The sequence below is a fragment of the Lottia gigantea genome (assembly GCF_000327385.1).
Source record: "Lottia gigantea unplaced genomic scaffold LOTGIsca_25, whole genome shotgun sequence".
Taxonomy (NCBI): domain Eukaryota; kingdom Metazoa; phylum Mollusca; class Gastropoda; family Lottiidae; genus Lottia; species Lottia gigantea.
The window spans coordinates 2,606,990-2,619,190 of record NW_008708752.1 but is presented as its reverse complement, the minus strand read 5'-3'; the positions used below and the strand labels follow the sequence as shown (position 1 = coordinate 2,619,190).

Below are 12,201 nucleotides of genomic sequence, written 5' to 3'. Positions count from 1 at the left end.
TTTTACATTAAACATGTATATTTGTTTTTAATAATTGAATCCGTAGACAGATATTGGGATTTTTAAGAGATGTTCTGACTATCGGCAGAAAATGAAAAACACATTTTTCCGTTGACATTTTTATAATCCTTTTTAACCCTATTCACGTATAAATAATCAGTGAAATTCGTGCAGAAACATAACTTTAAGTTTAAACCTTATTGATCCGAATTTTGGTCGGCACAGCGAAAACAAACCATTAGTGTATTGTTATTTACTATGGTATTTAGTATTTTCTTTGGAAACGATGAAATAAAAATTTACATTGTTTGTTTGAATTGAAACAAAATAGGATAATGTGGGTATTTAAGCTTTGACTATGTTAAATTCCTTTTCTAATCAAGGTCAGGAATCTGCTAGCTGAAAAGGACAGGTTCACCATGCGTTTGACCAAGCATCTCCGTCTCAGAAACGAGAATGTTTTAGCTAAGCTAATCAGTAATAGCGTTCACAGCTCACCGTCGAAATTTGAGCCATCAAATTCATGTGTGTCCAGAATTATCCGCGTTTGAATATGGCGACTCGTCTTTTCTTGAGACTCTGACATATAAAGAAAGACATACAATAATATAATATTTTCACTGTTAGAATAATGCTGAAAAGACATATATAGAAAGAATTGTGCTGTATTGGTGCATTTCTAGTACTTATTCAAGATCAAAATCAACACCCTAGAATAGCAAACCATGGCTTTGAAAAGGATTAAAGAGGTTTTGTAAATTTTTGTTTGCATGAATTATGCATCAGATGTCTGTGATTCTGTCAATTCCACCACAATATAAGCGATTTCTGACGTCGCTATAACAAAAGTTGTGAATGATATGTCAGGGCCTTTGCGATAGCGTAGTTATAATACGTTTATGATTAATGGATTTCTTCACGTATATATGTATTAATTTCACAACTTGCAAACTTACAAAACTAGGCATTCTATACCATATAAAAATGAAAGGTAACATTGAATTCAACGACGAAATTAAGAGGACGGTAGATAGTTGTCAGTCTCTAAAACTGAATTAAGAAAGTTGGGGTCAATGTTCAGCAAATGAAGCTTAAAATAGAAGGCAAACACGTTTGACGCTTCGGTAAGCAAATTACCTTATCATACATTTTAAGACTATCGTAATTGACGCCCGATTAACTTAATTCGCTTTTTGATTTTCTTAGTTAAAGAAATAAGATCAATATTTTGATGTTTTTGTATATTCAAGTGGCTGGATGTCAAAATTGAGGTGAATCTTTCATGGTGATAAAATTCCTTAGAGTTGTTTTGAATATTTGAACATATGACTTGTATAATTCATTGTGGTCTGGATAACTTTAAATGACACTCATAATTCTGATATTTGACTGTTTCATTACCTATTGCATATATATTATAGCAAAACAGAACGCAAAACAATAATGAAATGCTATTATAAAACGGAATAAAGCAAATATGTAATATGAAAAACAACCCCCCTGGGTAAGACAATACACGCCAGAGTATCGATAACGGTCAGAAAGTATAGAATGTCTTCCATGGTTGGTATTAAATTAATAGCGAGGGACCGTTGTCCGGTGTACGTCGGGAAGAGGGATAATGATCCTAAAAACATTCAGTTAATAACGTCAATATCCAATCGACTATTTCTATGACTTCCAAGGAACTTAAGGGAACATATATTTCTACATTCCCTTTGTTTATTAACCAAAAATTTGCCACATTCGAATTGAAACGGAAATCATTGATGGACCATAAAATACTAATGTAAATAATATTGATAACTCCTTATCTGACAGGCTTGAATATAGATGGCTTACGATTAATAACACCGAAATACGTATTGACGTTATTACTATTTTTTGTTCTCAGGTAAATATCACGTGATCGCAAAATACCTATAAAAAAAAACAGATTTTAAATAAACAATGTTACGAAAGAGACTTGGTGCGTATAAATTTGACTCCCACGATTCGGTGATCTCAGATTTGTATGGCCTCGAGCGAGTATATTAAAGTTTAATTTATATACTGAGTATTCTTTATCATTATTCCCTTAAAGTCTTTGAATGGCATTTAGCAATTGTGAGTACGATATATAGACAGGCCTGAGGACGACGGGGGAAACACGTCGAAACGTTGCATAAAACTTTAACCAGTGATTGTTGTTCCATAAAGCTGTGTCTATATAACATTATTCCCTTGTTAAGAGAAAAATTAAATCTTAATGTTTTAATATCATAATTTGAAGTAGGAATTATTCAGGAAAAGCACCGCTATGATTTTAAAATACGCTATATTGTTATCATTGTTACTAAAGACGTCCAAAGCCATCTGTCCTCATCTGGAAGACGGTCTGTTGAAATGGAGTGACGCTTCAACTTGGGACGGCGGAGTGAAACCTGGACCAAACACCAAGGTGAGTCAAAACCAAGATCTCTATTACACAAAACTATATGCGTCTACTAATCAACTAAAGTCGATTTAACTTTTACCAACAGGACCAAGGCATCATTTCATGGGGTATATTTGATGGAATAAAAATTTTTGATTATAGGCTAAGGAAGTACTTGGACCATTGGACCAAAAACGTCGTAAATTATTCCTGAAAATTATCCATTAGTTGCATACTATTACCGACAAAGTTTATGTAAACTTAGTAAACAAATGTATTTACTTCCCTTAGTAAATTAGAAATTGTAGTTTGATAATTGCAAATAAAGCCTTAAAATCATTTTCAAACAAAATCAGTATTATTTTTAGAAGCGATATGATTTCGATTGGCCGGCAGACATCTATGTTTCCTTTAATACCAGAAAACAAACTTGTCAAGATTATCTTTTTGACTTAATGTCATAATATGGCCATTATTTTCCGAATTTACAGTAGTTCATTCTGGTTTCAAAAAATTTGATTATTACCTACATCAGATCCAGCGGTTTTTTTAGGATTCATCAGGTGAAAGGGCATCAGGCATTTAATAACTCAATGATAAAATTACAAAACTGGGTGAGGTCGGCAAAGCCGGTTTAGCCTACGTAGAAAATCTTAAGGTCCAGTCCTTAAAGAAGCGATGGGAAATTTTCGTATAAGTTTTCAAATAAGTTGTGAATCATTACGTGAAAGTATTTCTAAAAATATGATGTTTTCTTCTGAGCTTGATCGACCCAAATTTGTTTTAAAGGGGTTGATTAAATGACAGATTGCATAGCGTTTTGAAATTTAAACGGCAAAATATTTTATGTTAAAACTTTCAGATAAGGTAAAAGTGCGGGCACACGAACAGTCGCCGATTTTCGTCGACAAGATTATCGCATAACCGGCAGAATTTATGTCGTTGATTATTTATCAAGACAGACTGTCATCATCCAGTGAGATTCATTTTCCTTTTAATTGCATGATCCGAACGTGATAATTGACATAGTGGAAAACGATCGACTAGGGATTTTTGTCACCTCGGTGAAGACTCAAGTGGGTGACAAAAATCGGCGACCAAGACTGGCCTTGGGCCCACATCCTAAGGAACACACTTTTCTAGATTTCGGTCTATATAGTTTTCATTAATGTTAACTTTCCCAACCTATACCTTAAAAGTCAGACTGAAGTTTTAAATGTCAATGTGCCTTTTGGCTTAAATATATTATTGAAAGTAGTTATTATGTTTTAATAAAATTTTATAAAAAATATATCGTGGAAAACACCTGCGGTCACTCGAGTACGATAATTTCTAAAACAACGGGACATCAATATCGATCAACTTTTATCGGTTTAATCATTTAAATCTACTCATTCTAAATCCTGTAGGAGATATGGTTTAACAATTAAAACTGTTGATGGTTATCATATAAAATGGGCCACGTTAAGACGTAGAAGATATCTATGAAAGTAAATAATGTATGTCTAAATTCTTTAGAACAGGGTTTTCATCCTGGGCTCAATCAGCCTTCCCGTCAATTTTAAAATTTGGCAGGGTAATGAGGCGTTTTAAAGTCTTAAAAGAAATAAAAAGAAAAAGAAAATTTTTGGACAGTCATAATTTGAGTTGTTCTATTCAGTCAGGTTATATTCTCCGATATCAAAGAGATTGCAGGGAAAACCTTAGAGAAAAGCAAGAAATAGTGGGGATTTATAAGTGGATAGGGGGTTTATGTAATAGATCAAGGTCCCTGAAAGGTGTAATAGAACCAGCTAAAAAAACTCTGTACCCTGAAGTTTATTTATACCCCTATATGGACTTCCTGGTGGAAAACACTATGATCTGCGGAGAGTCCACATAGCTAATATTTTTTATTTGTTATAATCATTACAAGAGCTAGAAAACATATTTCAACTCCCACAAGCTTGGTCTTTAATGTGTTATTTAGGTGGTGTTATCCGGCAAGAAAGTGTTACTAGATGAATCTCCACCACCATTATCTGGTATAGAAATACTGTCCGACTCGGTGTTAGTCTGGAACGATCAGGATGATATCAAGATAACTACAGATTACATCTTAAACCATGGACGATTTCAGATTGGAAGCCCAGATTGTAGATTCACTAAAAAAGCTAACATAGTCTTAACAGGTAAATGACTTTTCAGGTTTAGACCTACTCTGAAATGTTATCGCGGTACATACATGCAGAAGTTTTGAAGGAATATAATCATATAGTTCTTTGCTCTATCAGCTTATTCAAATTTAATGTATCACTGTTCTGTCTTCTGGTTCGTCTGTTTTGAAGATAGATATGTAGATGGGCAGTTTTGACAAATCTCATATTGCTATAGGTAATAATATCTGCACTCTAAAATTTTGATTATAGCATTCTGGAAATGAAGACAGTCGTAACTCCAATTGAACGTTGTATTAAATACACAATGTGAATATGAAATTACATAATTGAATAATGAATAATGGAAGGGTGAAACCCTTGATAAATTGTGAACGGATGATCTCATTAATGAACTAAAATTTAAACCCCTACTACTTCGTAGTAGAATGAAATTATACTATAAAAGGAAGGCCTGAAATAATGCATTTTCAGCTAGTAACAATTCTGCCAACATGAAACAATGTAATTGAAACCAGTCCTATGATTTATTATGCAATCAATGACTTCCAGGGCGTACTGATGATGGTAAAGAATCAATAACAGGCTTTGGTAGAAAGTTTTATGGTGCTACTAGCGGAAGTACCACACTAATCTATGGTGAAGATAAAATATCGTGGACTAAATTAGCTCGGACTATTCCTGCTTCGTCACACACATGTGGAGTGGTTTATGATCACCAGGTAAAAAGATCCTTCTAGAAATGTAATGAGATCTTGATTTTCAGTATGTTTTGATAAATGGTATTCTTATTTATTGGCCATTGGTCTAAATCAGCTTGTTAAAAGGAAATTATGTAGATTTTTCTTCAGTTTTAGCTGAAACATTTTATGCTTATGTTGGATTGATGGATTCCAGGACCAGTTCGAAAAAGCGATATTTCGCTGAACCATTTATAGTAAGGACTCAAAATCAGATTGTTTGTGCGATAAAAGCCTTAGTTTTAGGCTGGAGCTTAGCCTATTGCAGAATATAGAAATTTCCGTCGAGTTCAAAGTTGATGATGTTTCGATATACAGTCCACGAGTTATTGCCCTTAAAAAAATCAAAATTTTTAAAATGAGTGAGACTCATTAAGAATACAAAATTGAACCCCACTATTCAATGTGCAATAAATTGAAAGAAACTATCATGATTTTATTTATCTGTAGAACACTCCATTTAAAGATGAATGGGGTAAAGGAATCCATGTAATGGTGTGGAACGAAGATGGTTCATTTCATGATTTTGTAGCTTTTACCACAGGTGAAGAATGGGACACTTCTTCCGATGAACATTTTGTACAGTATGTCAATGGTAAGTTTGACACTGATGTTGTTGACTTGCATCTAGCATCTTTTTTACCAAATGGAATCGTGCACAAAATGTATTGTGCTATGGATGAAACTACTGCGCTATAACTATATAACTCTCAATTTCGATTTCCTACTATCGAGCATTTACGCACAAAGTCTGTCCAACTGAGCACCTCTTTCTGTGTCAGATTGAACAATCCAAAGGTGTAGACTATCCCTTTAAACACGCAAGTGTCATACAAGCTTAGTCACCACAACTTCCAACCAAAGATATTTTGAAGATGGCCCCATTGAAAATTTATTATATATTTCTTGAAGGTATTAAAGTTGGTAAAATAGTTGCTTTAGCTGTTCGACGAGGATTGGGCATCGGTGAAAAGGACAGAGAGTTTGGACAAGTGTATGAAGCCGTTGAAAAACTGGGTGGTATGTCGCCAGGTTCGAGTGTGATGAGAAACGTTGCTAAAGATGAAGCTTATGCTTTTATAACTCTTGTAGGTGAGTAAACAAAAAGTAGCACGAAGTCCATCGCTTGATAGTTCTGCATCATTTACATAATCTTTTCAATCCACTTACGGAAAAAAATATTTGCAATAAAAGGCCAGATACAGCGTAAGGAACGTTTAGAAAAACTACCAAGAAAGCCATTTGTATTATCCCCATCTTGGTGTTAGATGTGACTCTGGAAGACGTGGGGCTTTAATGTTAATATCGGAACCGTCAATTCTTTTGATATGTTTTTGAAAGCGCAAGGTACCAGAATTCATCGACTCTAAAAGCATTCTATTATACAGCACATAGTGCATTTAGATTCTTTAGCTCATGTGTCTTAACACTTTATTCATTGTCCAATTTTGCCAGGACAACCAGTATTGGAGTATTTTAAATTCTCTCTTGGTAGGTAATTCATCATTCACTAACGAACAACATGCTCCAAAAGAAGCAGGACAGAATTACACAAGAACGGACAACTCAGTGAGAATAAACTACTGGGAAAAAGGGCTGGTATTTAGTGCCCAAAGCGCCGTGAAGTGGCAAGGACCATGGGGAACACCAGATTACGTTGATTTTAAAGTTATAACTGCTGACGTAGCATACCCAAAGATTGATGTCATCTCTCCTGTAAACTGGCAACCAGGTGGGTATTCTGTATTTTACAACATTTTGACATACTTGCTAAAGTCACATTATATAGTGTTTCTACCGACTGATATTATGATCTTAAGGAGAAAAACGACGTGTTTCAATCAAAATCGGAACTCAATTACCAAAATCACGTAATCTTAAATTGATGATATCTTGAGCTATTAATAATACAACAAATACAATTACAATATATTATTACATGTATTATGTTATAACATGGACAAAACAACGAAGGAAATATATTCTCAAAAGTAATAGCATTGACAAGCGTGCAAGAGTTGAAGAATTTGAGACCTATTCATTTAATTTCAGACGATCAACTTGTATTCGCATCAACAGATTATGATTTAAATCAAGCCGAAGAAAGAACTGTTTTCCCATGTCTGGATTGCAATTCAAATCAATTCAGAGTTGATGGTAAGTCTGGAGCTAGCATGTTTAGTGTTAGTTTACTTAAGCTGCTCGTTCAATTAGATTTCGGGACATTCTAGCTTGTAACTGCTAGCTTTCAATTGTGTAAAGCGGTCCAGTAATGATTGAGCTGCCCACCAAACTCCTGTGCAAACTTATCCAGTTGTAATGGAAGTTTTCAGGAATAGTAAGGACACAAGTCTTTCCAAAATGTGGGTCTTAAACCACCGTCCATCAATTATTGGTTGGCCGTACTTGAACGATGGTATGAACTCGGATACCCCACCAACCTGCATTATTGATATGGGGAAACCGAAAAAATCCAGAGAATATCACCACGACCTCTGAAGAACGTCGGACAGCTAGTATAGTGAGTAAGCGTCTTACTGGCTACCTATGAAGAAAGCCGGACTGCAAGGTTAACGAGGAAATATCTTTATCGCTGAACCACCCTACGCTAGATGAAATTACTCATAAGATATAAGATGATGTATGTGATGTTCTTGACTATATCCTAATAATTAAACCTTTCAGGTGCATTTCAATACAGTCATTATGGTGAAGTAACAGAAGGTGTGGATGAACGAGGTGAAGTTGGTCTTTTGTCAAGAAATATCAGATTTGAGGGTCAGATGGAGCCAGTGTGCTATGGTACTACTGAGAAAGAACAAGAACTTTGTAGTTGGTTTAAGAAAGATACATTTGGAGGACACTTTAAGGTAAATCGAACAAGAAGTACAATTGCATGTTATGGCCCAAATTATATTTTTCGTCATGTTAATCGACCAAATCCTTACTCGCCACAAAACAAGATAGCTTAAGCGTAACAATGATTATAAAAAAAATAATTGTAGGTGGTCAATGGATTCAATGTTGTTCATGTAGAAGGAGCAGAGTTTAAACATATGGGACAACAATTTTCTTTGGGTAAGTAAGATGTACATCTGAACAAATGTTTGACTAATGACAGCGATCAGAAGTCTTTATAATGGTATTAAAATCCGGGTTCAATATGATTGGTATCGCATAGCAGTTTGCGATTGAAAATGACCTCTTTTGCGCTCCAATATTTCCTATAATAAGCTAAATTGCCCCCCCCCCCCCATCTTCAAAATTCAGAACTACAGTAATAAAGGTCAAAATAACCTTTGATTTTTAGGTAACTATCCGATACATTTCCACATGTGTGACGATGTTGATGGCACAGTTATTAAATCTAATTCGATTCACCACACTCTAGCTAGATGTATTACTATCCATGGTACCGATGGATTAAACGTAAGTATCAGTCCAAGAGAGATTCACAAATAAGGTAGACCATTTATGTCTTATATATCGTTGAAAATTATATTATAGCTGTTGAATTACCGGAGATTCCGTCGTCGGATTTTAATTGTCAAAAGTGATACAGATAGTTTAATATGAGCTCTACCCTTTAAGACAAAAATTGGTCTTGTGATCTAGGGATTATGAACTGTAAGCAATTAAAAGTCTTTTTAATGATTAGGTAACAGATAATATATGCTTTGAACATCTTGGTCATGGATTTTTTCTGGAAGATGCTGCTGAAATAAGGAATATATTGGATGGTAATTTGGGTATCAATACTAGATATGGAGGTTTGCTGCTCTCTGATAGAAAAAGAGAATGGTGTAATTCAACCAATAAAGATTTCTGTGCGTAAGTATCAGACTTTCTCTGTGATCTATACTTTTTCCCCTCAGTGCTGTGGAGACAACCAGGATGCGATGACTTCGTGTTTTGGCAGTGATGAAGGTCGTGGGTTAAGTGTATAGTCGTTGGAATAGGGATATATTCAGGCTTTATTGATATGAACGTGGGAAATGAAAAAAATTCCACCAATTGTACATGATTTATAGTAATGTTGAATTTCTTTTTTTTTATTTTATCTCAGGGCACCAACAACTTTTTGGTTAACTCATCCAAACAATTATATCAGGAACAACGTTGCTGCTGGATCCGAGGTACTGATAACTGATATAAATAATCATTAATGGTCACGGCACCATAACAATACACCATATAAAATAATGAAGTAAATTGCATGATCAACGGAGACCTCGTATGATGTTAAAACTGTACCGTTGACAACTTCTCAATCAAGCCATGCACGTTCCTATACTCTAATACCAATAGTTTTATGGGTGATGCATATATTGCCTCTGTATATATTTCAGATGGTTCATTAATTCTGACAGACCATTAGGTCCATCTTGGGGAAGACAACAAGATCGGGGTCTCGTTACAGAATTCAGCTCTAGATATACGCCTGTGACAGAGTTTTATAATAATGTAGCTCATTCTAATAATAAGGTAATGTAATGATATATTAACACTCTCAGAAATTCTATAAAGGCCGTTTTCTACTAGTCGCATGTCGTGCAAAAAAGCACACAGCAAAATTTGATTTCTACGATCCTTTTTCGCTCTGACTAATTTGCCCAAAGACAGCGTTAGTCCAAACGTTCAGGTAGTTTTTATAATGTCGTGTCGTGATCAATTCATTTTCAATACAATTACAGTAGCAGTTATGATTTATCTTACCGTGTTTATACTTGTGGTCATACCTTGTTTTTTATTGCAAAGTCATTAAGTAATACAAACACTAAAGCACAATGTCTCCGTCCTCACTTGAGAAAATGAAGATTTTTGATCTCTGATACATTGAATAAATGATACTAAGCCCTGTTCACGGGAGCTTAGTGAAATTTAAACAAATGAGTTCAAATGCATGCAAATGGTCTTTGGTTTCTACTCCCCCACCGCCCCTCTACTCCCCCACCCCCCCCCCCCCCCCTCCTCCTCTCCCTCCCAAACAACTTAATGTCTGAAATATTAAATATTTAATATTTGAAGGCCGGGTTATTTATGGATAACAAGATATCCTATGGACAGTATTATCATGGTAAATGGGTACCAGAAGGTGGTATAATTGGTGGTTCAGGTCTTAATGCTAAAAATCCACCAAATGAAGAAGGTGAAAAAGTGACATCAACCCTTGTAAGGTAACACTTTTTTTTACACTTGCGAAGGAAAGATTTAGACAATTATACCCTTGAGTAACTTGACAATGTACAGCTTATTTACTTAAGTGGTTTGTCTCTTTTTGTTCATTCTAGGTTTACTGGTTACAAAAATCGACATCAAAACGCTTGGTTACGAGCTGGAAACCTCTTAATAAAAGAATCCTCGTAAGTAAAAGGATTCATTAGGGTAATAAACAATAAGCAATAAGTAAGGCATTTCTATTTATGATGATAAGACTTAATAACTTTGGATTGTTTTTTAAAAACGACTCTTTTATTCCTGTAATATTTTTTCCATTTGTTAAAAGGAGATTTATTATGATACAAATAAGTCTTTATTATCATGTTGCTTTTACAGATTTGCAGACTCTATTCGTGGGCTAACAATGCCAATTTCAGCCGGAGATACATCACAAGAAGTCAAAGACTCCCTGTTTGTTGGCGAATCTAGTAATTTTGGAATGCCGCAAGCTTACACCAACTGGTCTTATTCGGGAAGCATAAAGCCGAAACATTCTTTTCCAAGGTCCTTACCAGTCTCTGATCCGTACGTATATCTCACTGTCCTTTTCACTCCCAATGTGGGTATATTTAACCATTACGGCACAATAAGTCGTTTTGACTGCTACTCTTAAAGACTTATTTCATTTCTAATGGCTTTCCCATGAACATATATCTTCAGTCTTTTGGACAGCTTCCAAAGTTAAATAGCCTGCAACACTCCAAGAATGACCCGAAGGGCCATATTAGACAACTCAAAGATTGATTTCTATCCGCTTTAAACAAATACAACCATTTGGTTGTCATACTTGCTTGGACCCCTGTTACATTCAGTTAGTTGAGCTCAGTAAAATACATTTTAAGTATAGGAAATGGGATGTTTTTTATGGTTTCAGAAACTATGCGCTTCAGGGATTTATCTTTTATGATGGACCAGTATACAGTACCAATTGTCACTTCCGGCAGTTCAAAGATTTAGACTGGAGTAATACCTATGAATCAAGGTGGGGTATACCTGCTCATAGACCGGCTGGTGCATATGGATTTCTGAGGAAAAACAGATTTACCTCTAGTTCTTTCAGCCAAACAAGTGGGGCAACTTTTAGTTTCTGTGACGAGGTAATTATTAACAAATTTTGAATATTTTTTCAACCCTCGTCGCTACTTTCTAAGGTTTCTATATCTTTTATGGATGATTTAGTTTAAAAGTTATTAATACCATTAGGTTTGGATATGCAATGATTATGATAATGTAATTTGTTAAAATATTGTGTACTATAAAACTCGGTAGTAGTAGTAACTAGTATACCATAAAAAGGAAATGCATAAGAATTTCTGTTTTGGATATAAATTCTAATCAGGCCAACGGAATAGGAAACTTTTTTAATATTTGGCCTCAAGGATATAGTTATATTACTTTTATCATTCTTTAGACAGAAGGCAACTGGGTGTTTGATGGGAACGGAAGCAATATAGACTTTGGTGATTTTGATGGTGATTTACGGGCCACCTTCTTGGACAAAGATGGAAGTGTAACAGGGCATCCAGGAGTGCAAGTTGTTAAGAATATACCCTTCCTGACCACACCGAGATGTTCCCATAGACCAGACTGGCAGATGATGGTGTGTCCACATGGATACGTTAAGGTGAGCTACCGTGATAATCAATAGTCCCTCTACTGTCCACAGATT

General features: G+C 35.1%; 1 protein-coding gene across 1 annotated transcript in view; it reads left to right on the top strand.

The window, feature by feature from the left end:
- Positions 1 to 2,299: 2,299 nt before the first annotated feature.
- LOTGIDRAFT_160629 (hypothetical protein) overlaps positions 2,300 to 12,201 on the top strand; it is a gene marked incomplete at both ends in the record, with an annotated part of 62,022 nt that continues 52,120 nt past the window's right edge. The window contains 16 exons of the mRNA XM_009055734.1: positions 2,300 to 2,440; positions 4,386 to 4,587; positions 5,125 to 5,294; positions 5,763 to 5,907; positions 6,225 to 6,404; positions 6,808 to 7,044; positions 7,365 to 7,469; positions 7,998 to 8,182; positions 8,318 to 8,390; positions 8,623 to 8,741; positions 8,971 to 9,143; positions 9,662 to 9,797; positions 10,341 to 10,489; positions 10,604 to 10,675; positions 11,407 to 11,629; positions 11,944 to 12,156. Of these exons, the coding sequence (XP_009053982.1) occupies positions 2,300 to 2,440; positions 4,386 to 4,587; positions 5,125 to 5,294; positions 5,763 to 5,907; positions 6,225 to 6,404; positions 6,808 to 7,044; positions 7,365 to 7,469; positions 7,998 to 8,182; positions 8,318 to 8,390; positions 8,623 to 8,741; positions 8,971 to 9,143; positions 9,662 to 9,797; positions 10,341 to 10,489; positions 10,604 to 10,675; positions 11,407 to 11,629; positions 11,944 to 12,156 (2,523 nt within the window). The remainder of the gene's footprint in view (positions 2,441 to 4,385; positions 4,588 to 5,124; positions 5,295 to 5,762; positions 5,908 to 6,224; positions 6,405 to 6,807; positions 7,045 to 7,364; positions 7,470 to 7,997; positions 8,183 to 8,317; positions 8,391 to 8,622; positions 8,742 to 8,970; positions 9,144 to 9,661; positions 9,798 to 10,340; positions 10,490 to 10,603; positions 10,676 to 11,406; positions 11,630 to 11,943; positions 12,157 to 12,201) is intronic.